This window comes from Phalacrocorax aristotelis, chromosome 1, assembly GCF_949628215.1.
Source record: "Phalacrocorax aristotelis chromosome 1, bGulAri2.1, whole genome shotgun sequence".
NCBI classification, from domain to species: domain Eukaryota; kingdom Metazoa; phylum Chordata; class Aves; order Suliformes; family Phalacrocoracidae; genus Phalacrocorax; species Phalacrocorax aristotelis.
The window spans coordinates 215781581-215808361 of record NC_134276.1 but is presented as its reverse complement, the minus strand read 5'-3'; the positions used below and the strand labels follow the sequence as shown (position 1 = coordinate 215808361).

General features: G+C 47.0%; 1 protein-coding gene across 4 annotated transcripts in view; it reads left to right on the top strand.

Moving 5' to 3' along the window:
• PLXNA4 (plexin A4) overlaps window positions 1-26781 on the top strand; it is a 460615-nt gene that overhangs the window by 286982 nt on the left and 146852 nt on the right. For all 4 annotated transcript variants that reach the window (XM_075081683.1, XM_075081685.1, XM_075081687.1 and 1 more), the window contains one exon: window positions 14100-14200. In XM_075081683.1, coding sequence (XP_074937784.1) covers window positions 14100-14200 — 101 coding nt within the window. The remainder of the gene's footprint in view (window positions 1-14099; window positions 14201-26781) is intronic.

Genomic DNA, 26781 nt, shown 5'->3' with positions numbered 1-26781 from the left:
ATAAAATCTGCATATCCTTTGGAGAACAGGGACATGAGCTCTTGTGCTGTTCTAAAACGTGAGGCAAAAAAAGGTAATATTATAACTCATTTATGTTAAGAAGTTAAAGTAGGAGATATATGGCTCTCATCAGGTAAAATCCCAGGCAACTGGAAGGAAACTCTCCTCCTCAACTATTATTTTGGTGAGATTTGAAACTGATCCTCAGCTGTCCTCTGGTTTTATTATATGTTCCTAAATTCCTGCTCTCCATAAATGCTGAGAAAACCACTCTCCTGATTGTGCGGGTGAGGGTTTTTCTCAACGCCTGCTGCTCGGTTAATAAACCAGGGGCAGGGATTGCTGCTTCTGGAAGAGGCTGGCTGTAATCCTCAGGAAGCAGAGATGCTATTGTTCCTTCAGAACGTACATTATTGCTGCAGCATTGCATGTGTGCGGACAGGTAAGAGACAGACAGACAGATATCATAGATCGGTAAAAGGCGAAGAAAAGCTGTAGTTATAATTTTACGGTTCACCGGTGTGAAATGGAATCCGGTAAATAAAAAAGTGTTCCCCACAGACCCTTTCTGTACGGTATAAATCTGCCAGCACTTGCAGATGCCGTTAGCTGGCTGCCAAGGTCGCATGTGTGCGTGCGTGGGAGCGTGCCCACACGTGTCTGCATGCGTGAGGGAGCGTGGTGCTGGGTAGTCAATACCTCTGGTCTCCTCTGCTGATCCGATGGGTGCCGTGAGCCTGTCGTGGCTGAGAGGAGGCCGGATCCAGTGCACAGGCCTCAGGAGAGGGGATTTCAGCTACCTCAGCTTCGCTCCACTTTGACCAGTCTACGCATCAAAGGGTCAACCTTTTCTTAAACAAAGAGACACGTGGCCACAGCAGTATTTAGACAGTGGCTAGATTGCTTTAATAAAACTGGTGTCGATTCTCATGCTCGTAAAGGCTGACCTTGGGACAGCCACTTCACTGCTATGCCTGACTTTCTTCTAATCCTGATGGTTTTTGTTCCCTGTCCCCTTCCTGAATGGCTCTGAGGACCGCAGGTGAAGAGCGCTGGCCCTTTTGTGCACACGTTTGAATTAGCTGGAGAAAAGGAAGAGTGAAGAGGAGCAGTGAGGAGGTCGCTGCTACTGCTACCGTGGCAGGGAGGTCAGATGCATTGAGCTGTGCAAGGAGGCTCCAAACTCTTTGAAGCCACTGCCTTCTTTTGGGGATGCGGGTGAGACCTGGATAAAAGGGTTCAGGAGGGTCAGCGGTGTCCTGCCAAGAGGCACGAGTGTGGCTCGAAATGCGCGGCGTGCATGTGAGCCAGCCCTGCCGGGAGGTGCTGGGGCTGCCTTGGGACCGAGGGGGCTTCACTGTCCCGACTGCTGGAGGTGGCCAGGAGGGGTGAGTCCTTTGAGCTGCATGGCATGGCTTGTTTCAGAGGAGTTCTCCAAGGCCCTGGCCCGGCTGCTTGCTCTCATTTCTTTCCCTTTGCCTTACATGCCAAACAGGCCTCCCTTCTTCTTTGCGGCCGGAGACAAAAGGGTATTTTTGGTTTGTTTTTTGTTTTGGTTTGTTTTTTGTTTTGGTTGTTTTTGTTGTGGTTTTTTTTTTTTTTAAAATGGAGTGGTGTGCACTGTGAAATGCACCCGAGCAAATTCCCCAGTCCAAATCAGATTGCAGGCTTTTGTAAGGGATGCCCACAAGGGAGGTAGCTGTAATAAGACACGTGGAGCCAGCACGGCTTTGATCTTCGAGGTGGAGGGCTCCTTTAAGGAGCTTCGATGGGTTAATCCCGCTCTCTTTCAAGATGCCAGTTTGGGAACCACCTGGATGGAGTTGGCAAAGGCTTTCTGGGGTCCTTTGGGTCTTCGTGCTTTAAGCACAGGCCAGCTGGCAGTGTTCATCTTGCAGTTGTCCAACACTGTCACCCCCTGCCAGACCTGGTTGTTGCCCCCCTCGGGCAGTGCTCCTGCTCTGCAGCAGCTTTTGTGAGTTTAATACCTGGCAGGAAGGAGCTGAAATGAGATCTTGCTGTTTCATACAGTACCGAAGAGGTATCGGGAAGTGTTGAAACCCTTAAATCAGGGACAAAAGTCCTGTTTCTATACAGATCTTCATGCCAGCTGTTTTTCCCCAAGAAATCTGGGCACTGTGTATGTTTTCCATAAAAAGAAAGGCACAGTGGGAGTCTCAGCCTTCTGCTTTGGCTGGAGAAAAATATGAAAAAATTACAGGAGCGCAAGGGGAAGAGAAACTGATTGGAGGAATGAAGCACCTTGTGTGATGTTGCACAAGCGTAGGATCCATACAAAGGCCTGAATTCAGAGTTATCACCAGCAGGCAGGAGAAAGGATGACCCATGCATGCCTTTGGATGCCAGCAAAACCATCTGTATCAATGCTGCTGCACCGCTGCAGAGCCTGCAGTCGCAGGGCAACCACAACTTTGGGGATCATCTCAACCTCAGCGACTGTACCTCCTAACAGCCCCACAGGTTTCAGGTGCCCAGGCTGATCCTATTTAACTTCAGGCTATTCACCAAGGCATTTTAGACAGGTGTAAAGCCACAATACACAGACACTGGATAGTGCACGGCCCCTTTGAGGGTGACCGCACACCTGAGACCTGAAATGCTCTATATCAAATATCCTAGAGAATATATTGATAATTTAGGTGCATCAGTGAGACCCCTGCTTTAGTGATTCATGGTGGCTAGAAGCAGTACTATTACGTAGTAAAGTCCCTGGATAAGTCTGAAGCTCCTGATGCTTACTCCTGAATTGAGCCAAATGGCACTTGGGTAGCGTATTTTTTTATGAAAAATAAGACATTTTCCATTCTTTGAGGAAATGAAGTTCTATTGTGTGGGTGCCCTGTCCTTACCTTTCTGCAGAGCACTTGAGTGAACACCACAGCCTGTTCCCATTAAAAAAAAAAAAAAAAGCTACAAATAGCAAAAGAACATCTCTGAAATGGCTTAATACTTGGCAGCTCTCAAAGAGCCTGAGGGTTTTCCTAGTAGTATTCTCCAGGGTTCAATACTGGGTCCAAAGCTATTGAAAATTTTCATGAATGAGCAGGAATTTGATATTAAATCCTGTGGATAAAATATTCGGTGGTGCAATGATTAGCTCAGCATTAACGATGACGAGGATGGAGCGGCTGGGTGACTTTGGCTCACTCAAACAAAACAAAGGCAAACTTCTCTGTCTCATAAGAAGGAATGTAGGTCAGGCTGGAAAGTGGGAGGCATGTCCTAGAAAGCAATGACTGAAATGGATGAGCAGGTCGTTTCTTTACACCCTTGCAAAGGGTTTCTCCTGGTCTAGCCTGTAGCAGAAGCAAGCTGATACCATCCTGCATCCTTGGAGGAATGCAGAAGAGTGGGCGAGTAGTAGTCATGCTCTGCAGTCAGCTCTGGAGTCTTCGTTTGTAAAAGAGCACTGAGAGACAGGAAAAAGAGCACTAAAGACCCACAGAAAATATTTGTAGGGTGCAGGAAGATTTCTTCAAAGGGACTGAAAGAATCTCAGTCTATTAATTTATCAGGAGTATTGAGGAATGGCTTGATTCGCACATCTGTGCATCTTCATGGGGTGAAAACAACTTTCTTAAAGGGCTCTTCAATCTAGAGAAGAAAAACAGAACAAGAATCGGTGGTTGGAAGCCAAAGGCAGATGAATTCCTGTGAAAAGTAAGGCATGCACCAAGAGTTTTATGGTGTGAGTGATTAACTACTGTAACAAACTGTGCGTGAAATGGAGGATTCTCCATTTCTTGGTATCTTTACGTTGAAATGGGAGGTCTTTCTAGGCAACATGCTTTCGCTAAAACCAGATTATTTGGTTCAGTACAAGGGTAGATGGGAGAAATTTAGTGGCCTGTGATGTACAGGAGGTGAGAACAGATGATCTAATGGTCCCTTCTGACCTTAAATGCTATGCATTTATATGATCCTTGAATTAAATGTCCTTGAACTTTCATTTTATGGCAAGATGAATGTCTGGCAAAGCTGGGAAAACATGTGTAGTGCTTTCTGCATTCGGTTATGCACTTAATCCACTGAAATATGGGTGCTGGGGGCTGGGATGGAGCAACCCTCATTGCACTCAGTAGGAATTCCGCATCTCAAGCCGTCCACGAATTAGTGCTGCAGAGAGGGAGCTGGGCTTTGCCAGGAACTTCTTCTCACTTATTCCACGCTGAAACAAACAACAGAGATATCCAAAGGCAAATAGATATGCCCCAAAATAGTTGCCTGCATCTCTGCCTGGTCGTTGTCTTTTTGGCAGCACCAATTACCACCCAAACCTTGAGAACGCTCTGAGCTCTCACAGGCGTCAGCTGAGGAGTAAGCGCTGCCTGGTTTTCTCTCATTTAATAAACAGAGATATATATTTAAAGGCTCAGGAAGAGCCTGTTTCACATTTTATCCCTGGATCTTGGTTAACTCTTGACTGAAACACTCAGTACCACCACTGGTGGTGAATGCTCTGGGGAGGCAGAGGTATTGTAATAGCCCTGGAAAGTCCCAATTTCGTGTCTCTAGGTTGGGTTAGTGTATGTTTGTTGCAGCTCAGGATCAACTGCAAGCAAAGCTTATCATGGCTCTCCCTCCCTCAGATCTCAAGATTTTGGTTTGCAGATTAACCGGCATGACCTCATAACTCTTCAGCTGATGCTATCACTCCAACTGATGTTGCCTGTGCCTGGCTGCGGAGCTCATGTCAGCTGAGATTTGATGGCACTGCATGGAGAATGACTTATAAAAGGAGAGAAGGCAGTGATGAGAGGGGAGAAGATGAAGTGGGGGTCGGGTATGTTGGGGGTATCTGGGAGCAAAGCAAATGCCCGTTTTCATGCCAAGGAGAAGCCTGTCCTCCGGGGAGATGCACGAAGCTCAGTACCGCTGTATGCTCACATCGCTAAAAGCAATTGGGTGCACACAGCTTTACGAGTTACCTGCCATTCGCTGAGCCTGTGATAAGCAGTCTCAATCACAGTTTAAGCTGATGTGTTTTCTTTTTCAGCTGAGATGAGCCTGAAGGATAGGCATGGTCATACATGCCTCAAGCTGAGAGGTGGCACCCTGTTAAAGGCAGTAGCTTAATAGGTTTTGATGATGTGGTCAGTGCTTGAGAGTCCAGGGATGAGAACGTGGAGAAGGCATAAAGACATGACCTAGGCTACCAGGTAGCCCCTCCTTTTGCCCAGCATTTGGCTAACAAGGGTAAATGGTCAAAAGAGAGACAGGAACTAGGATAATCAGAGGTATGAAGTGGTTTCCATGTGGGGTGTGACTGAAGAAGCAGGAACTCCTCAGCTTGGGAAGAGGTGAGCTGGGGTGTGTGGTTAGGATTGGTGAAATTATGAACGGCAGAAGGGGATGGATAGGAAGTGGCAGTTCACCACTTCTGCAAATACAAGAATTACAGGGCATGAAATTAAACTGTTGAAAATTAAGTCCTGAACAAACCAGAGGAGGTGATTCCTTGAAGTAGTGGGCTCTGGAACTGTGAAACTCCCTGCTAAAGCGTACTGTGGATGCAAAAAGTCAATGTGATTTCAAAGATAAACCAGAAAATTAAAAAAATAATCTCTTCAGGTTACAGAATAGAGACACTTCAGATTCAGAAGTTTCCCTGAATGAAATAACCAAAGGCTGGGCAGCTACTGGGGACATACCACGTGGGCTTACCCTGTTCTTATGATTTCCTTAGTGCCATAAGGCCATGGCTAAAGACAACTGGGATATGTGGAGTGTTGGTCCCAACCAGTACAGCAGTTTTCATCTGCTATTTCAGGGAATTTTAAGTCTGATCACAGCTGAAGAAAAGGGCATTTTTCAAACTCTCTGTCTGCCACGATGTCTGCAACTTGACAATGCTTGTAGGGGTCATATAAACCTGCACAAGGGAATTAGATCAACACGATCAATCCTTCATGAACCACATGGCTTATCAAGTGGTGGAGTTAGAAATCCATGAGGGAGTGAGAGTGGCTGGGGACAGAGCTGAAGCAAAGAGCCTCCGGACACTACGATGAAGACATCTTAACCCAGGGAGATGATGAGGGTGTAAAGGGGGGATTTGGAGTGATAATAGGATTAAATCAATGGGAGCTGACAACCAGGAGACACAATAGGCTACCTGAGAGGGCTGCTGAGGTGAGTGAATCTCCAAAAGGACGCTCCTTGATAACTGAGGATGAAGACTGGAAGATCTGGAAAGACAGTAGAACAAGGTGACCTGGAAAGTAGCCATCACCATTAGAAAAAACTATTAATTTCTCCCTGTGTGCTTTAACTATTCACACCTCCACCAGGAGCCTTCAAGTGATGCTGGACTTTGAGAAAGCCCATTGTAGTGACATAAATTCCATTACAGGTCCCAATTAAATCTATATATAGTCTTTATAAAGCCTGGGTAACGATCTATCCCTTGCTCAGCAGGCTTGCTTCAGTAACCACACAGTCACCAGCTCTCATTAAGCCTGGGCTGGCCCTGCATTATTTGTGGCATGAGGTTCTCTATTTTGAAGGCTTTTGAACAAAAACATTTAGCCAAACCTCATTCATTTTACAGTTTACAGACTGAAACACTTGACTGTGGGATAAGGATTTAGCGGTAAACAAGGCAAGGGGGATCTGAAGCTACCTGGACCTGGCATGGAGAAACACAGATTGCATAATACAGGCAGAGAAAGCTGGCCAGAGCTGATGGTTTGCAGGGTGGGTAGGAAGGTGGCTGGTTTCATCAGGCTTGGGTAAAATCACTTTACACTCCTTCCACGCCTCCAAGATGGTGAACTGTGATTTTCACAAGGGACAAGGATTCCTAATAAATTTCCTGCCTTGTATAGAGAGCACATCAGCATACCAATGGGAAACACTGTTGCTATCCCAGCTGAGGAAGAGTTTTGCTTTGTTGGTAAGGCAAAACCTAGAGTGAATAAGGGGGAAAGCTGAATGGGGTTCAACACTGAAGCCTCTGGACACACACTCCAGTCTCCAGGTTGCCAGCTGTACTCATAGCAGGATGGCATGTCCTTAGCCTGTCCTCAGCACTGATGCTTTTCACAGAATCACAGAATCCCAGGCTGGAAGGGACCTCAGGGATCATCTAGTCCAACCTTTCTAGGAAGAGCAGAGTCTAAACAAGATGGCTCAGCTCCCTGTCCAGCCGACTCTTGAAGGTGTCCAACGTGGCCGAGCCAACCACTTCTCTGGGGAGATTACCTTTTGGGAGAAGAGTCTTTACAGCGTGGTAGACTTCCCTGAAGAAGGGACAGCACAGGGCGTAGGTTGAACAGTTGTGAAGGGGGAACCTGGGAAGCTGCCCAGCCTTTGAGAAAAGGACTGAGATAATCTTTGTTACCCGAGTGTCTGTTCCCTTGTAAATAAAGCCAGAACACAGAGCAGGAGTGAGCTTGGATGCAGCAAAGCACGAGGGCTGTATTTACAGAGCAGATGGTAAAGGCACTTGTTCAAACAGAGTCCGTGTCATCACACAAGGTCTTCTGAGTTCCTGGAACAGTTTTCTAGCTATGTAACACAGTGGATTTCCTCTACCACTCTCCCAGTGACTAGAGAAAATGTGTTTTGTATTATGACTGGTTATTCTGGTGCTACAGTTAGGAAGAGAAGAGAGCTTAACATGTTTGGGGATTGTTTGCAGTGGCAAGATTAAAGGAATAGCAGAAAAATTAGTATGGCGTTGATGTGAGATTCACCTCACCCAGTATTCAATGTGTACATTGTAAATGTCTCCATCTGACCTGGCTGTCTAGACTCCTTTATATTCAGTGGATAGACAGAGACATCCAGGGTGTGATTTATCTCATCCCCAGGTAGACATCTAAAACAGAGCACAGACAAATCCTGCCCTGCCAAAGGTCTCTTCTTCAGCAGAGCCTGGATTTCTAGCTTAGACTTAGACTCTGATATTGCAGACAGACTTTGGTGAGAGGGCAAAACCCTTGCTTTGCATACCTCCCATGCAGAGCTGTTCCCCACAAGCTGCAAGATTTACAGACTGGGAGGATCAGAAATGAAACCTTCCCAAAGTCCCCACCTTGTCTTTTCTGATCCAGCTGTAAAAGCAGGGACCTGCCAAGGGAGGCATGGAGAAAAGAATTGCACTGCAAGGGGTGCAGAGAAAATCGGGCTGCTGTAGGAGCACCAATAGCAATCGCATTGTGAGAGGACCTGATGGGAACAGACATCTCTCAACCTTACCCTAAAGGATTACCTAAGGATTCTGGGGCTTCTGGCACAGAGGCTGTGGGCATCAAATCTTTCTATAACTCTTGTTTTACTTCTGCTCGTGTGAGTGGTATGTGATTGTGGCTGGGGGTTTACTCTGGCAATGCCACAGTAGAGACATCTCTCACCAAAGGTGTGCAGGGCAGCTTGGTGCAGCAAAGGGGAGAGGAGGAGAAGCAGCACGCACACAACTGTAGGTAGGAAGCCCTTTGTGAACAAGTATATTTGGACAGGTAATTTACCCTGCCACCAGCGGGATACTGACCCCCAGTTTAATTATTGTGTCATTTGTCCTTGACAGCTGCTGCTGCTTCCAATTAACTCTCCTTAATTAAAGCCTCCAGTTTTCCAAGTATGTAGGCATGGATTTACTGGGAAGAGTGCTACAAAGAAGGGGAAGATGTTGGGGGTGTCTGATGAGAAATGACATTCCCTGCCCCAGCGGGACTGGCAAGTTATTTACTTACCATGCTGGAGTGGCAGGCTGGAATCAAACCCAGATCCTCATCTCTGTCCCTGCAGGAACGTCTCCTCTCCCAACAGTTTTACAGCCATATGCACGTGTGTGAGTCCTGTTTCTTACAAGTACAACTAAGACAGGCTTCAGCTCCCCAGGCTTTTCTTTCCTGTGTTCCTGCTTTTTGCTGAGTTTGTAGGTTGGGTGGATGAAGCATCGGATCTCAAACATGACAGAGGAATTCGAGGTCCCTTTGTCCATAATCCAGGCTAAATTAAAATTGGCATCCTGGGATGCCATGCAGGTGACCGAACATCCTCCCTGACTCTGTTAAGGGTGCAGAATCTGGTTCCACCAGTGGTCTCTTAGGTGTTTTTTGCCTTGCTGTATTTAATAAACTGTATTGTCATGAACACTCTATTCAAGGCTTTGAAATCAAATAAGCTCCTCTCTTAATCTTCCTGCAGTTTTTCGGGGCTGGCTGAGTCTTGAAAGATAGCAGCATTCATAGAACCCACACGGTTTGACAGAGTCAGTGTTCAGTGTTTTGGAAATGTATCTTTTGACTGTTGGGAAGGAAATTGGCTACTTAAGATGCCTTTTTGTACATTTAAATTAACTTAGTGCATCAGACTGAATAAATCCCGGCACTGTATTAACATCCAATTATAAGAGCAGAGATTGAGAAATGATTCAGGTTTTGACCACAATGTTGGCAGTTAAAGGGGAAAAAAAGAGTAATGTATATTGAAATAAAAAAGTGAAAAATGGAAGCCAGAAAATTATGACTGAGCATATAGCAGGAGCTTTTGTGAATATATAATGGCAGAAGCAGGAGCCAAATTTCTAACAGGATTAGCTGTTACTGTCTATCAGATCCCAAAACCTCAATCATTTTGTTTTAAATGACTTTCTGTAACTCATTCATACTAGAAATAGAGGGTGGAGGTGGGGCTGGGAGCTGGAGAAGCTCCAGTTTGGAATTTAGGCTGGATCAGAGGTGAGGACGGCCCCGGTGTTGTGTGAAAAGCCCTGAAGTTATATCTAGCAGGTGAGCTCTGGACTGTACAGCAGTTTGCAGATTTTGCCAAATTTTTCAAGATGTCCTTGTGAGCCAGAAACTCATGAATGATTTCTTTGGGGACACGTGAATGAATGTGTTGATGGAGTGAAATATCTCTTCAAAACCTGCTGCAGCTACGGCAGCTGGACCTGCGCATCATTTTCTTCCTGCCCTTGAGAAGAACATCAGATTCACTTACCACATGTCCAACCCTGCCTCTGGGATTGCATCTCTGTCCACATAGCTGTGAGTCGGGGACAGTCCAGATGATGCTGCTGCCTGAGGGACACAGGTCCTGACCCTTTGGTCTCTCCCATTCAAGCAAGGTGCTAGTGGTGAGGCTCCTGGGTCTTTCACACCCTCCACCGCACAGCAGTGATCTTGGAAATCTTGTAGTGGGCTGGATGCTCCAGAAATACTGCCGACCTTGGAGATGATCAGAGATCATCTGTTCCTCTGGTCTGCTGTGGGCAGAGCCTTGGAAGCACAGCAGCTCCTAGGTGTCCATTAGGTGCGTGGACAGTGATCTACAGGAACCTTACCTTAATTTCTTCAATATTTCAATGAACCCAAAGTCTAAATATGTTGTACTTAATAACTTAGTGTTCAATAATCAGGTCTTTCCTGGACTTTTTCCATGAACTTTCTCAGATGCTTTAAGCCCACATCTTCAAAGACGTTTAGGCAACACCTACTTCAGCTTCATGAGACCTCACTTTCATCTTCAGCTCTCATTGATAAAATGGGGATATGTGCTTCATCACATATGGGATATAAGCCTTTAAAACAACAGCAGTCTCTTCTTACATCCATATATTGCTATAGCACAGTGAGGCCAAAATATGGATTAAACTGTGACCACTGCAGGAACATAAATGACTCTAACCTGGCTCATAGTGCCCCAAAATGAAGGACACCTTGCTTTTGTTAATCCTCTGTCTGCTGAAACCCTGGTTATATTTGCTGCGGAATGCTGAATCCAGGTACCACCCAACGAAAGACCAGCAGTAGGGAGCCTCACCAAGGCTGGGAAATTACCTTGAAAAGTTCATTAGGCTTTCCAAGGATGGAGAAGGGATGGAAGGAGCAATCACAGTCTGGTTTACAATGGAGATTTCAACCTTCAGTGCTGTCTAGTCCCTTCATCGTTGTGAATAATGCCAGGGCACTGTAATTGGGAGGCTGCATGGACTTCTCTTTTTCAGATATTTTCGGGGCAGCATAAAAAGCTGAGTGCTCCCAGGGGGCACAGTCAGTTCTCAAAACTTTCAACTGGGAAAGCTGAGCTGAATTAATTACAGTTTATGTTCCAAAGGAAAATAAGACCTCTGATGTGTCTTATTTGCTTGATGTTCTTTTTCTTTTCAGCTGACGACCCCTAGGTGGCTTTCTTTTCAGTCGCAGCTCCTTTGTTTTTTGTAGTTTCTTCCTTTATTAATTAGAAGGTCTGACGCTTACAGACCAAGACATTTATCAGCGTGGTACAATTTTAATTAATTTTGCAATAAAGCTACTTGAAGTGAACTCATAAAAGGTCTCATATAGCAGGAATAACACATAACAATGCAAATGGTGACACAGGACACCTACTACTCTGGTGTTCTTGACAGGGTGTGGGATGTAGCTTGGCGCAGACTCATCCTGCATAGCTGTGCTCTCTGGGACAGCAACACTGGCAAGGTGTGCTCCTACACAACATACAAACTATATCCTATACAGTCCGAGTGCCCTAAATACACTGAAAAGGAAGCGTTTCTGTAACAATGAAGATCTGGAGTCCCTGTAGGTTCCTCCTGCCTGTGAAAGGAGCTTGGATGTGCTTTGACAGCTAATTAAATAATAATAACTACTACTAATAAAAAAAACCTACAGAGACTGTCTTTTTTCTACTCTTTTTGTAACAATTTGTGAAGAAATAGCAAATTTCAGTCCTCTAGCACTTCTTTCTTGTACGTATGTGATAGTCACAAGTGGACTTTGACTCAGACCATTCAAACCCACCATCACTAGGTGTTGGAAAAGTGCATGTTCTGATCTAAACTTCTTAACCAAGGCTCACTTCTATAAGGCAGATGTAAACTAGCTCAGAAACTGAGGTTCCGAAAAACTATCTACAGCTAATGAGGCTAAATCGAACAGCACCATATGTTAAACTGAGGGTAGTTTGGATAGGAACTGCATAGCCAATCTCACTGTGTTCACAAATTTCTAATTACAAGGTGGAGATTACACAGTCAATTGCATCTGGATTGAGGAATGGCAGATTTACTGTCTTTCAAAACTAAATTATCTGCCTCTTCTGCAAGTATTCTGATGTTCACAGTGCAGACATGGTCAAGCTAGAGGGGATCGAGGGAAAATAATTTGCAATATATTTTTCTCAGGTGGAAATAAAAGGTGGGAATGGTGAATATATGAAATTATAAGGTCTCCAGCCCTTGATATCTTTTTGTAAAAAATTGTGTCTTCAGAAGCTGGATGCAACACAGACTATTGGGTGCAACGTAAGTCTAACTGGGTGAAATCCTGGAGCATACAATTTATATTTGATGAACAGTTGATACCTTCTTGACCCGGAGCTTAAGGAAGATGGAACAATTGCATTCATGGCCAAGCCACCTTACCTTTGAAGCTTCTTGATACTTGCAGAAGTTTGAATGACTCCCTCCCTGTTTTGATCTTCCCATTTTTGTTGCTCTGTGGTCTGTCCTGATTATGTTCTTATGCTCATGGCAATAGATTCAATCTGAGAAAGGGGGTTTTGTGTGTTGTCTTTTTTTTTCACATTCTCCCTTTTTCATTAAAAGCTTTAGGTAACTGCAGTTGGTTTCTTTGGGTGACTTGACACAGACAGTGGTGCAATGGTAAATAAATCCCATCGTATTTCTATCTGAAGTTTTCTAAAGCTACTGCCACCTGCCAGAGGTAAAAATACAGATTTTCAGCTTTTGCTCATAGACAATCAATATCATGTGGGGTGCCTGTACAGGGGTTAAGAAGACAATTTCTGATACAAACAGAAAAGGTCTTAATAAACAGCTGGAATTTTGCCTGATATGTATTTATATATAAAATCCAGTTCTTGGTTCATTTACAGATGTAATCAGAATGAATCTTAATCTGTCACTTCACAGCTCAAACTCTCTGGAATGTTGCACCAAGTTAAAAATTGTCACTAGGATGCAGGTATATTCCCTTGTCATTTGTCATGAGTAACTGTTCTGCAGTTTATAGTTGGCAGTTCTCAGCGCTGTTTCATCAGGGTAATACCACACTACATCTTCTGAAGAAATAAACTCTCCCTGCTGACATGAGCTGGGGCGAAAGCACTGGCAATCAACTGTATATTATAGAAACTCTCTGAAGTTTATTCAATGGAAAAGAGACTATCAGGTCATTGGGCCCAAATTGTATGTTTGGCTTCAAAAGAAGCAAGGGGCTTACAAAACCTAACAGGAATCAAAAAGCTCTGGTCTGTTAGACAAGAGGTCAGGCTAGGCAGTCCTTTCTGTCTTTGAAATCTCTGACTGAAATACTTTAATTAAAAAGGAAGAAGGGAAAAAAAAAAGATAATAAAATGCAGTATTTTGGCAGTAGATGGGTGTTTCAGGTCCACCTCTAATGCCTTCTGAGCTGCAAAGTCAGGGTGACAGCAAGCTCGTTCAATACCCAGGCTGGAAGCCTTTGGTTTTTTCCTGCTGGAGCAACCTCTCTGGGGATGGGACAACTCATGGTTGGAAAGGTGAACAGGCAATGGGGAGTGGAGCTAACACTCTCCTGGGACCAGTGGTGGTGTGGGAGGCCATGGGAGGCTGACGAAGACATCCTGAGGCCTCATTTCTCACAGGGAGCCAGAAAGCAACAGGGTCCACAACCAGAGTGTGGGAGAGCATTGAGATCCTGTGAGTTTAACTCATTGCAGAAGATCACACATTGTTTAATTGTCTCAAGGCACCAGGTAACCGCAGTCTGCACACAGCCTGCCCGATTTGCTGGTTCCCTGTGAAACTGTGCAAGCGAGGTCATCTAGCAATAAAATGTCAAAGCCATGGGAAAGAGGGGAAAGTCACAGGTTGGGTGCTGATATCAACAGGGGTCATCCCAAGTCGAGTGCTGATCTGGGCAGGGATTGCACCAGGCTGAACACTGGAGCAATCTGCAGCCACATCCCTCTGTCTGTCCCAGGCCTGCCAAGTTCTGCAGAGATGTCCCTCTGGGAGGACAGGCAGCAGGGGAAGAGCACAGGGAGGGTGGGACCTCCGTCAAGTTGTTATAGGCACTGCAGAGCCCTGTGAAAAACCTGACAGGTTGTCCCCTTTCCTCCTGCAGCTCACTCGGGTGCCTGTGGAGTCGTGTAACCAGTATGAGACCTGCAGCGAGTGCTTGGGCTCAGGCGACCCTCACTGTGGCTGGTGTGTTCTTCACAACACGTAAGTACCTGCTGGTGTTTGCCACCATCCCAGCCCTGCTTTTCCCCCAACCGTCTTCCCTCAACAGCTGTGGTAACACATGGCAGAGGTGCAAAATGCTCTCTCAGTCCCTGGCTGAGCCAATGAGTCACCCAGGTACAGACAGAAAGGTCTCTGGGACTTGCTGGAGGAGACTTTGTTTAACTGAGAAGCATTTTTTGGAAGAGAAGGGTGGTATAGACTGGTCCGATCTCCTCAACCACCTGATCCACAGTCTGCTGACTGCACCAGGGAAGCACCTGTCCACCCTGATGTGCTTTGAATCAAACCCTCCAGCAGCTCTTCTCTGGGTGACAACCACCTTCTTGTTTCCATTGCTTATGACAGTTTGGCTCTGACTGGCAGCCTGGCTCAGACACTTGTCTCAGCACCTCCAACTTGCCACTGCTGACCTGAACTTCTCCTCTATCAGACTTGTCATGACCTCCATGGCCCTTAGAGAGGAAACAGGTCTCTGTAAGCATCATGGGTTCCACTCCAAGTTAGATTTCAAGGGGATCTTATGATTTGTATGGTCACTGTGGGAAAATGTTGACCCTGACGTTGAGCGTTTGTCTTGTGTGGGTCGACTCAGCTGTGCCAAATGAGCACAAATGAGCCAAACTGCTTATTTGGCTTATCTGGCCAGGATGCAAAGCAAGTTAGTCTATACCCACATTCCTGGGCTTTGGTATAACAGGCCAAGAGGGGACCTCATTTCACCATTTCATTATTCTACAGTACCGGCTTATCCAGTGCCTTGCAAGGAGCACGGGATCCAGGTGACCTCAGGAGTGGGAGATTAGTTCACTGGCTTTGTTTTCTGTAGGTTTCTTAATGATGCTATTGATCTTGAAGTTTCCTCTCTGCAGCCTTCACTGCCAGTGATTCCCTCCTGCAGAGAGCCCTCTGCCACAGCTGTGGAGAGGGAGGTGTCAGGTTGGCTGGGCTCCTGGCTATGAGTGGCAGGGTGGTCTCATTTGCCAAGAGCCTCTCAGCAGAGACAGTGGCTGGAAAGTGCATTGGATCTGTCTAACCAAACGTTTCCAGCTGAGCGTGGCTCTGCAGGGTGCTGTCACTCCAAGTCTCACAGTGTCCTTGGCAGCGACGGAGGGTTTTTCTGATGGACCCTGCTATTGCAGTGTGTCTGTCTTCTCCTGCTGAGTTTACCTCTGAATTCTTCCTGTTGCATTGCAAAATCTCCTGGTGGATACAGCGATCCAGCTGAAGCAATCCTCTTTGCTAGATCTTTCTGGAACAGGACAAAAGGGGACAAATCCGTACCATATTCCAACCATCTGTGGACGCACTTTAGCTTGTGTGACCCTCACAAAAAGTTGCAACAGCCTGCTTAATTTCAGATCAGATCTAGGTGATCCATCCCAAAGCTTGTCTAAAAAAGTGACTCAGGCTCTGGAATTGTTCAGGGAAACCTTGTAAAATGAGTCCTGAGTTGTGGTCTGGCAGGCATGGACCCATGAAACTTTCACCCTGGTGATGAGAATACTTTCGATTGGCATACAGCTCTATAGTATGTTTCTGTCTTATTTTATACTGCAAACATCCTATACTGTATGTTTTGCTGTCAATGGAGGGACAGCACAGACTACATGCAAGCAGTATAGGAAAGCATGAATTTGACCATTGATTGTATCACAGCAATGCTAGATATTTCATCTCCTGCCATCCAGGGTCAGTGGCAACAAGCAATCAACATTTCCAGCAATAAATCCCCCAAAAGGAGATAAAAGGGGCAGAGACAACTGCAGATTTCCCAGCAGCTCATTGTGAAGGAGTGTCAGAAATGGGATGGCTGGTGACGAGTGCGGGCGGCAGCACCAGCTCGGTTAGAACAAGAAAGCCCTGTCCAGACCGAGTCTTTCACGAGGAGGTTTGGCTTCACGGTCTGGACCTGGTTGATGGCAGGATACCTGTGCCCTCCTTTCTCTGGTCGCTTAACCTTTGTTTTCTTATCTGGAAAAGAGATTTATTTACCTTTTATTTACATACCTTGCAGCAGGGTCACTGAGATTAATTCCCTGTGGATTTTTCTGAAGCAGTTGGAAGGCAAATGTTATTGAAGCTCACTCCAGTGTTTTCCTTCCCCGTAGTTTCCATGGCAGTCAAGAAATCTGTTTTCCAGCCCTTGTTTGGAAGGTGTTTTCAGTGCAGCCTCAGGTGATCCTCTCTGGGTCTCAGTTTCCTCATCCTCTTAGGTAGCCCTGAGATCAGAGGAGCCAATTACATTCCATTCAACAAGGTTTGGCTATGAAGGATATTCAGGGTAAGAGTGCCATAATACTGAGTCCCTTATCATTTTTTGCACATCAGAACCCCTTAAGATTCATTAACAGACTTTTCCTCAAGTGGGACGCATCGTCAATGGCTCCCGCACAAGGATGTCTGGGGAAATGTGCCATAAGCATTTCCCCTCGTGAGTGTTAACCCTTCCCCCCTCCCTGCCAGCCAGGAATCCCATGGGCTTTGCAGTGCACAGCTGAATCCAGCCATGCTGATGTGGGAGCTGTTTTGTGGAAGGGATGGGAGAGGCAGTCGAGCTGTGAAAGACCTGGGGTAGAGTGGTACTGGGAACCAGTTTGGCTGTGGGCAAAGCCATGCCTTTCACTCCTCTTTCTCCTCCAGTGAAAACCATCAAAAGGAACACTGGTAAACTGGGAGACAGGTGAAAATTGACAGGTGGGGTAGAGCATCTACCTTTTTGTCTCTTTCAAGTGGGTCTCTCTCATTCTGATTTGCACTTCAAGGGCTGATGCAGATCCTTTTCCCCAGGCCCCCATTTCCAAACTATCCTCAGGTCCCGCCATGTGAGAGGTCTGGGGATGCCTGGGGACAGCTCTCCGTCCATCGTCTCACGGTGGAGCTGGGCTGCCTGTGCACAGGGCAGTGTGCCAGGGCTCAGGAATCGATTTCCATGGCTCCGCTGTCCTAACCTTACACTGAGAAACTCGAGTCTCTGAGAGAGAAAGAGACAGACAGACCCACAGACGGCTGCAGGAGAAAAGAAGGGGGGAGGATTGATTTGCTTCTGCCCGGAGAAAAGGAGAACTGATATAGAGCAGGTCACCAGAGCTTTTCATCTCTGTATCTTTAGCCCTGATCTTGTCCCCTCCCTCCCTTTCTCTGCTCTAGCTCAGCTCCCCTCCTGGGCTCTGTTCAGGCCTCTTTAGGCGGCAATGAATCATTTAGCTGGTGTAAATTGAAAATGTAGCACTCAGTTGCTGCATGGGTCTCCAGGGGAGGGCGAAGGGCTGGGGTGGGAGCAAGGCGGGGGGAGAAACCAGGCTGAAAAGCTAATAGCTGGCACAGAGACACTCCTGGCTGCAAGGTCACAGCAATGTCACCAGCCCAAATGGGGGGCTGCAGAGAGGGATGAGAGCAGAGCAAAGTTTTCTCCAAGCCTGAAATGAATTGCAGCTTCCTCCCATGTCAGATGCAGCAGTGTCCAAAGATGCTCTCCAGTATCTGACCACCCCAAACCCCACAGCAAGTTTCTTCCATCTCTAAAATTTTACCCTCCTCTACCTCCTTTCCCCCCTACATGCAGAAGGGCAGAGACGGGATGTTTTTTGCCCCCAGAGAAGGGATAAACCCTTCTGCAGCTGAATGAGCCCTCCCTATCCCTGCCTGGCCCAGCACCAGCTCCAGGGCAGACATGCACAAGCACTGACCCATGTGCACGTGGTGACCGTGCTGCTTTTCATCCCTGCACAGTATGTCTGGGTGGTGCTTAACACCCCCGCTGCCAGCAGAATGGATATTTGGGGCAGAAGAGCAGCATCATCCCTTTAGGGAGAGGCAACTCTCTATAAAAACTAAATATGCTGGCCTTGCTATGTGCAGAGGGAGCTGTTCCAGGCTCCGTGGTCTTAGCTGCCCCTTCTATATTTTGGTTGTGCTGCCCCATTTCATCCTCATGTAGCCTCTGTCTAATTCTGGGATGAATAGTGAAACATGCACAAGCTGTCCTTAAGGGAGGTTGCAGCCCATTGGCACCAGCCTCCTTCTGCTCTGGGATCTGGCTTTGCTGCTATGGGGACTCCTTGGCCAGTAGGTCATAAGTTGCAATCAGAGAGGAAAATAGTCTCATTTTCTGGGAGGTTTTGTGATATTTCAAAATGGTTTTTTTTTCCCAGCTTGTTGTGGGCCAATTATATTTTTAATAAAAAATATTCTTGAAAGCCATTTTAGAAGGGGCTGGTACCATTTAGTAATTGGGGGACGATTCATTTAGAACTCAGCAGTTCTTATTCTGGGATTTTATTGCAGGTTTTGGTAAACTGCTTAAAATTTCAAAATAAAAAAGTCATTCTGAAGGGGAGCATTACTTTTTTTTTTTTTCTCCCCATTAAAATGAAATCTTTAGGCATCAGTGATTTCTCCCCAAAAGTCTTTACCAGCTCTACAGACTGAGCAAAGCAGGCCATCAACAAACGCTGTTGGTCTGGAGGAACTAACCTTTGCTGTGGAGGGAAGAGGGTTTGTTTAAGCATCCCCAGTCTGTCCTACCTGCAGGTAGGAGAGCCAGGAGTTGGCTCTGCTCTTTGCATTCCTCTGCTCGCCTGTGAGGAGCCGCATGTCCTTTGTGTGTCCTGCTGGCACCCAAGAACCTCACCTAGGGATCCCAGCTGGCTCTGTTGGCTTTGCACCCCAGTTGCACCCCAGTTGCAGAGCACAGGTTGGGAGAGGCCCCCCTACTCCTGAACTATGGGAATAGGAGGCAGTGGCCTCCTGCAGGCATCCTCAGGCCATGAAGAAGCAATGGCAGAGGTCTCTTAGGTATGGGCCATACCAGCCACCTTCCTGGATCCCTCTGGTGGGCTCTGGGTTGGTCAAGGGATGACCAAAATCTGGTATGCACAGTTACTCAGTCTGAGATGGCCATGGATTAACTGGATAGCTGCAGCAGTGGAGGTGGTGTTTGTGAGACAGTTGAGAAGCCATATGAAAGTGGTTTGGTTTCCCCACAGAAGAACAGCCCTGTTCACAAGGGGTTTATGCAGACACCTACCCCAGGTTCTGGGAAGTTGCCCCCCACGTTCTCCTGCTCTCCAGCTCTTCCCATCTGCCTTGTAGCTGCAGGATACTTGAGTACCCAGAAATTACAATTCTCATTTCTAGTTCGATATAGGGGAAAAAAGGCACTTAAACAAGTTGTTTTCTAGGGAATGAGGGATTAGTGTGGAGGGGGAGGGAGGTTTGTTATCCATGCTCAGACTCCTTGCCAAACCAGTAAAAAAAAAAAAAGAAAAATTTAGAAAGTGCAGCTCCTGCTGTCTCGTCTCAGCAGGTAACCTGATGCCACGTTGCTTGCAGAGGCTCATTGATCGTCCCTGGCTTTAACTTTCTTGGTCAAAGTCTTCTGAATCACTAGAGAGTCTCGGGTAACCTAAGCCGCCTACAGATGCTGCAATAAGACCTTTTCTGAAGGGTCTTTTGCTTGTTTGACTTTCTGCCGTCTGAAAGACTGTGACTGTCTTTCAGGTTGAGGTTTTTTTCTTTCTTTTCCTCTTCAGCTCCTCTCTTTTCCTTCCCAGCCTTTTCCTCCCCAGCCTTTTCCTCCACTTGTGCAGGGGAGGGAGGATATCTCAAGTGCTGTGTGGGGAAGGGGCACTGGGAAGGGCTGTATGGTTCAGGCTTCAGGGACCCAGCAGGGCAGGAGGGTGGAATCACACTCAGTCCTGCACTGCTCTGAGCTCTAACAGATAGTGAAAAAAGAGTGATTTACTGATTCCTGCAGGGGCTTGCTATCCTATAGACCCTCAGCTTACATTACAAACCAGGGCCTCAGCTGTCCCTGCTTTGTACTCCCCATGCTGTTACGCCCCAAGGTGCAAACCAGAGTCCCTTCAGTAAGGTACCAATTTGCAGGTGTTTTGCATTTGCCTGGCATGATGAATAAGTTTTCACAATCATGGATGGGACTTTTTTTTATAGGAAAAGCTTTCTGTAGCCTTTCCTGCCTTAGCGTCGTCTTGCCACAGGTCAGCTTGTGGTGCCTTTAAATACCCAGGAGACCCTCTACATGTCAAAGGTACATGACAATTGTCTTAGTCCTCCTAAAGGTGGATCAGCCACGTGATGAGCAAATGGCTTTCACCTCAAATCCTGCATTGCCTTTGAAATTTGCAGCTAGCTGAGCTGATCGTCCCCATCAGAGGGGAAACTCAGACCTATTCCAGTTGCTATGTTCAATACCCCTGTGTGTCTGAGGTATCTGGGGGCATTTCTCATTGCAACAGGAGGCTGCCAAATACGTGCTGTTCACACACAATGGGGAGAAAAACATAAATGATGGGGGAAAAAAATAATTGCAGGAAATCTGAAATCTTTCATTTGGTTTGAAAGTCTGCAATCAGTTGATTGGCAGCATTAGCACTGCCAGTCAATGGTGGCAAAGGTAGGAGTGAACCAGCTGTCAAGATGCCTTGTCTCCAAACAGTGCTTGGTTTGACTCCTCCTCGGTCACACCTGGCGCTCAGACAGCCGTGCACATGGCCTGTGAACCTCTCCATCTGATAGCAAGGGAAAGTGGCGTCATCTTCCCACAATTGGCCTTGGCACAGAGTGATTCCCACTTCTTCTCAGGTAGTTATTGAAACTGGAGATGGCATTTCAGCCTTCGCACAGAGGGAAGCACACAGCAGGGGGGCTCCGTAGAGTGACGTTGGCCCATTAAGCATTCTGCACTGAGCCTGGATAATCTTTAATGTGTCTGCTGCAGTATAGCTAAAGTACCCATCCTTTCACACCTAGGCATTGCCTCTCCTTTGGAGCAGAGGAAATAGCCCCAAATGTGACAGCTCTCCAATGGCCTTTTGAAATGGGATCGGGGCTCTTAGTCTAGAGAGTAGGAGGAAATTCTCGGGACCGGGAGCATGCCTATTGATGGTGGTAAAGCCCCTAGTGAAACAGAGGCTCCTGGGAATCCCATTTCATTACAGATTGGTGATGACATTGAATAAACCACTCTGAACCAACCCTGTCCCTTTGAGCAGAGCAGCCGATCACTAGTCCTGGAGAGCCGACCCATCGCTGTACTGTGTGTTGTGTGTCCAAAACTGCTGATGTCCTTCCATTCCCTAGATGCCATCGTGTCCCTTTTGGGAGTGCTTTTGCTGCTTTGGTCTACCTAGCAGTTCAGGGCAGTGCTGTGCCCTTCACAGGTTGATTATCTCGGTGGCTGTGCCTGCCTGAGGCAACTCAGGGACAACACTGGGCACTGTGGACCATAGGAGACAGGCGTGTGGTAAATGTGTTTTGATAACAATCTTCTTCCTTGATTAGCTTATTTTGCTAGAGGGCAGTGGGGAGGGGCAGGAAGATAATTAGTTTGTGCAGTGGGTTCCGGCAGAAGCTTTCTCCTGATGCAGCCTTGTGAGTTAGGTGTCCTACTTGGGATTTGTCTCCATCACAGAAACATTAGCGGCTTAGGTTTAGCACTGCAGAAAGTTCAGCCTTTGCAGAGAAAGATCTCTGGGGTTTCTTCTTCTCTGATGTGAAGCACAGCACACAGTCTGCCATGGTGGGTCTCATTTGCTAGGACATGCACAGAGAAAGGGATAATTGTGCTCAGTGGTATCTGGGGGTCTTCTAGAGGAGCTCCTGTGTTCTGGTTCCCTGACAGGGGACACACCTTCATCATCTCAGCATTGCCTTTGCTGTGGGGCACTACACATTGGTGGGTAGCATGTCTAGGTATCCCACGGTACCTAGGGTAACAAGGAGGGAAGAAGGACAGGGGGAAGCTGTATGGCCGCCCTGATCAGCTTAGAAAGCTTGTCAGGTGTGCCCTGGAGCTGAGATGCAAAGTTACAGGGGCTGCCACAGGGAAGGAGTGTAGCCTGACTTAGATTATAAAGTGGAGATTGACAGAGCCAGCAAGGAAGCCTAGGCACAGGGTGGCAACATAAGGACTCAGGTCAGGTGCCTAAACACAGATGTGTGGCGAATGTACAAGGAGAATTAGAAATATAGGTGCTTTTATTTATGCAAAGAACTCAACTCAGTTGCCAGCTATGCTGCTTGCTGCAATTGGAGTGCCTGGGGTGTCTGAGATATTCACCTGGGGCTGGCAAATATGGCAGGGTCTACTGGAGACCCATTCCCTCTGGAGGATAAGATGAGGACCAGCTGGGGTCCTGAGGACATCTCAAGTGACATTAGACCCCTGTAAGTGGGCAACAAAATAGATCCCAACCGCAGCTTGGGATGCCCTCTCCCCACATATTCTCAGGGTGGCCAAACCCCAGGTCTGGGTTTTGCAACTTGACCAGTTTCACTCCTCCCATGAATTATCAAGTCCTCCAAGGTCCTAATTTGCAATAAAGCAGGTCTAGGGTTTCCTGCGAGATTGTGCCACCCTCCAGCGTAGACTCAGTGAGTGCCATGATATATGGATGGTTTGGGAAACTTAGTCTCAGTCACTGGGATGTTTGTAGGGAATTGCTCTCTGTCTTGCTGTCAGGTGCTCCCTGGTGCCTCTGTGGCCAATGATCTGCCAATGAGGGAAAATGGCGTGCCAAAAGGACCTCTCCCCAGGGTGGGGGCACAGCTGCCTTCCGCTGTTTCTTCTGTGACATTTCATCATCCTCGACCTATGACAGGTCTCAGAAGGGAATGTGGGAGGAGGATCAGGAAGCTCTTCCTCCTCAGGAAAATTACGGCAAACCTTTAAGGTATGTCTTTATCCAAACTCACCTTCTCCATGGATCTGTGTACACCCATCATCACAGAATCCCAGGCTGGAAGGGACCTCAGGGACCATCTAGTCCAACCTTTCTAGGATGAGCACAGTCTAGACAAGATGGCCCAGCACCCTGTTCAGACGACTCTTGAAGGTGCCCAATGTGGCCGAGCCAACCCCTTCCCTGGGGAGATTATTCCAATGGTGACTGTCCTCACTGTGAAAAATTTCCGTCTGGTGTCCAATCGGAACGTCCCCAAGAGCAACTTGTGTCCATAAGTTCTTCTTCTGTTGCACACTCCCACATTCAGAGACGTGCGACCAAATATCCCCGTGTGCCGCCAGCATGTGTGTCTCCAGCCCCTAATTCTCCCTCTTGCTCCCTCCAACTCATTCACCAAAGCAGAGGTAGAACTTTTCCCAGTCGGCTTCTGTACTGGGGAGCTGTTACCTCCCTTCCTTGTAGTACTGTGGTCCTGCAGGTAAGGTTGTGTGAGTTCACAGGACCTTCTGAGGTTGAAGCTAATTATCTTATCCTGCTGTGAGGCTTTCTTTCTTTTTGTGGGATTCTTCTTGCTTTGCTGCCAGCGTAGTCTCTTCTTCCTTCCTATCCCCAGCAACATACATATTTCTTTTGCTTACAAGTGGATCTGAGCAAATCAACATTCTCTTTTCTTGAACATCTTGTCTTCCATTGGTTTCCACTTCAGATATGTCCTTCAGCAGCTTTTGAATAGCATACCATCACTACCGGGAACCATCTACCAAGGCAGACACAGATTTTTTAGCTCCATGAATTACAGGAACCAGACAACAGCCATTGCGGGAGATATAGAAGTCCCTCCCTCATGTACAACACAACATTCAAGTATCACATCTTGCAGATGAACCCCATCAGTTGCCCCAGTAGTGAAGAACAAGCCTGGGTGTCAGCTGGCTGCAGTTCTCCGCTGGGCTCACCAGCACAGCTCAGCCACAGAGGAGAGCAGGGAAAAACAGTGCATTGCCAGGGCTGCAGTTACGTGGGAGATGAGTGGCAGATCTGGACATGGAACAACATTTCTTGCCTCCTGTTGCAATGCCCAATAGATAAGACCAAGTAATTTCTGCCAGGGTAACGGGTGCATTTTTAATAAAGTCTCATCCCTGGAGCCAGAGCTAGCCTGGAGTGGTTAACACTGCCGGATTAAAGAAACCAGGATGTTCAAAGAAAACATTTTTGCTTGCCATCCTCCCACAGGAGAGGACAAATTCACAGTGAAGATGTGTTGGCTGTGAATATCTTCTGCTCCTGGATATTGGTTTCTTTATGGTCTGCAGGGACACGGGGCAGCCCCACTGCAAGCAGGCATGGCTGGATCCTGTAATACAGCACGCACCAGCCCCTGGTAATGGGGAGAATGCGGATTTCTGATTATTTTCCTCCACTGATTGTTTCCCTGCCTAGGAAGTAACACCGGCAATTAGCACGTCTTTTTGTTGATTGTCTCATGGCAGACTAAAGAGAAAGTTGGGGCAGAGAAATGCATTGAGGAGGAGCAGAAATGCTAAAGGGTCTGCTGGGACAGAGTGGAAGAGCTGGAGGATGATTCTGCCTAACCTGGCTAAAAGGATCTGAGAGGTTGATAATAACATGAGGAAGTGGGAATTGGTGTGGGCTGAAGGTCTGAGGCACTGTCGTAAAACAAGACCTGGGACAGCTTCTGACTGGGAGAAACAAGTTCTGGACTCCTTGCTACATTCAGAAAGGGATGCCAGCATAACCCACTGGTTACAGAATTTTCCTTAGGCAAGAGAAAGCCTAATTTCCCTGCTCTGCTATAGATACCTTACATGATTTGGGACAAGTTACCAAGGATGGGATTTATGTCATCTACTACTAGGTTTCTTGTCTCATCAGCCAGAGAAGAGAGGGACTTTATCTGAACACATTCATTGTAACCCTGAAGTGTTTAAGGCGGTGGGGTGAAATGCCCTCTGGAAGTGCAAGTTTCTTTTAGTAGCTATTGGGGAAACCAAAATGACTATATCAAAGAATGCCCAATTTACAATTACTCCAATCCTTAATCTCCCCGAAGTTTAGCCCCTTCTTTGTAGGAGAGGAGTAACAGTTCCTTACCTCACAGGCAGCTGTGAGGTCCAAAGCCTTAAAGCACTTTGGGTGATGAGTGGCTTGGTAGAAGTCCTGTAGGGAGCTGGACTTGACAACTGCAGCTCCCAGACAGTACTGCCTATAAAGCATGAAGATAATAATTTCAGCTCACCGGTGGCTAAGTTTTGCATTTGTTTAATTAAAGCAGAGGGAGCCTTATAGGCATGGCAAGGTGCAAACACACATGGAGTTCCTTGCTTAACCCAATGAACATACCCAAAATCACTCTGTGCCCTTGTCTGGCTGCTAGAGCAGAGGTGGCACCAGAAGGGTTAAGGCAGTCAGGATAGCTAGGCATGAAGCAAACTCCCTCCCGTATCTCATTCCCAATGCCTCCTGCCCCTCTGGCCCCAGGCAGTAAAGGAGATCTACATTTTAATTGAGACATGTTAAGCAAATAATCTCAGTCTAGCTCACCCAGGTCTGGAAGGCTTCTCCCTTGGTAGCTTGGTGAAGATGCTACGTGCATGTTTCGGCAGGGTGGGTGGGGGTGTTTGTTATATGTCTGTTTTTCTCCTTTGTTCATCCCTGATTGATTCCTAGGTCTGGGGAGGAGGGCAGAAGGCTGGAACTGTGAGGAAAAAGTAAAGCAGAAAATGGCAGGACCTCATGTAGATCTTCTCCCTCTCTTGCAAATAGGAGTGCCATGCAAAACCCAGCCATGATGTGTTCCAAGCCATGCAGAGCCTGACGGTCCTGGGCACTGGCCCTTGAGGACCTTGGGACGGGAACCTTTGCAAAAGGCTCTCCTCTGGTTCCAGTTGCATCTTCTTGTCCCTTCCTCTGATCCTCAGTAGCAGGAGTAGAAAGGAGGCCAAGATGCTTCAAATTTTTAAACACCACCTTGCCTGATGTTGGATGGAGGAGAGGGGGTGAAGTGAGGCTTCTTAAGTCTCTCATTGGTATTGAAGGGGCCCCACTCTCATGGCAGAAGGCTGAGGTGGGGAGATAACCACAAGAAAGCTCATCTCCTTTTGTTTTGCTGCAGACCCAAACCTTCACTACAAAGAGGCGAAGGTTTTGTCTGCAGACCTTCTCAGCCACAGCCAAGGGAGAGGAGCCTCCATGAGCTGTCCTTTCCTTTGGCACCCCAGGAGCTGGGAGGAGGCAGCCAGACACATCTTGCCTTCAACACCCACCTGGAAGGGACTTGTTTGCCCGCCAGCCCTGCCAAATAAGCATTGGATTATTTTGTGCAGGGTAAAGGGGCATGATTTCAGTTCAGATAACACTTTCCTATTTTATCTGTTCCTCGTGTCTTAGAGCTTACCTGGCCTGATAAGGTGTTATCAGAGTGGAACATCTCTGTCAGAACCACCACTGAGATGTAGCTGGGCAGAGGTGGCTTTTCTCAACTCCTTGCAGGCTTCCCTGGCCCTCTTCCACCCAGTGCCTCTAAAGAGCCAGCTGGTTAATAACAGTAGGAGGATGAAGTTGGGATGGTTGCCAAGAGCTTTCGCTCTGTGCTGTTCTCAGGGAGAAGAGAAATTGCAAATGTGGATGAGAGCTGATCAATCCTATCCCTTCCTCATTTTCACCCAGTCCCAATCCTGAAAACAAGCTTGCAAGTAACTTTGAGCATATGAGTAACTCATAAAGTAGAACGATTTTTCCATCTTAATTCTATTGACTCATAAAATTTATTTTCAGGTATCGGTCTGAATTCTGCAGTCTCTCTGGGTATACATAGTATACCGTATACATAGG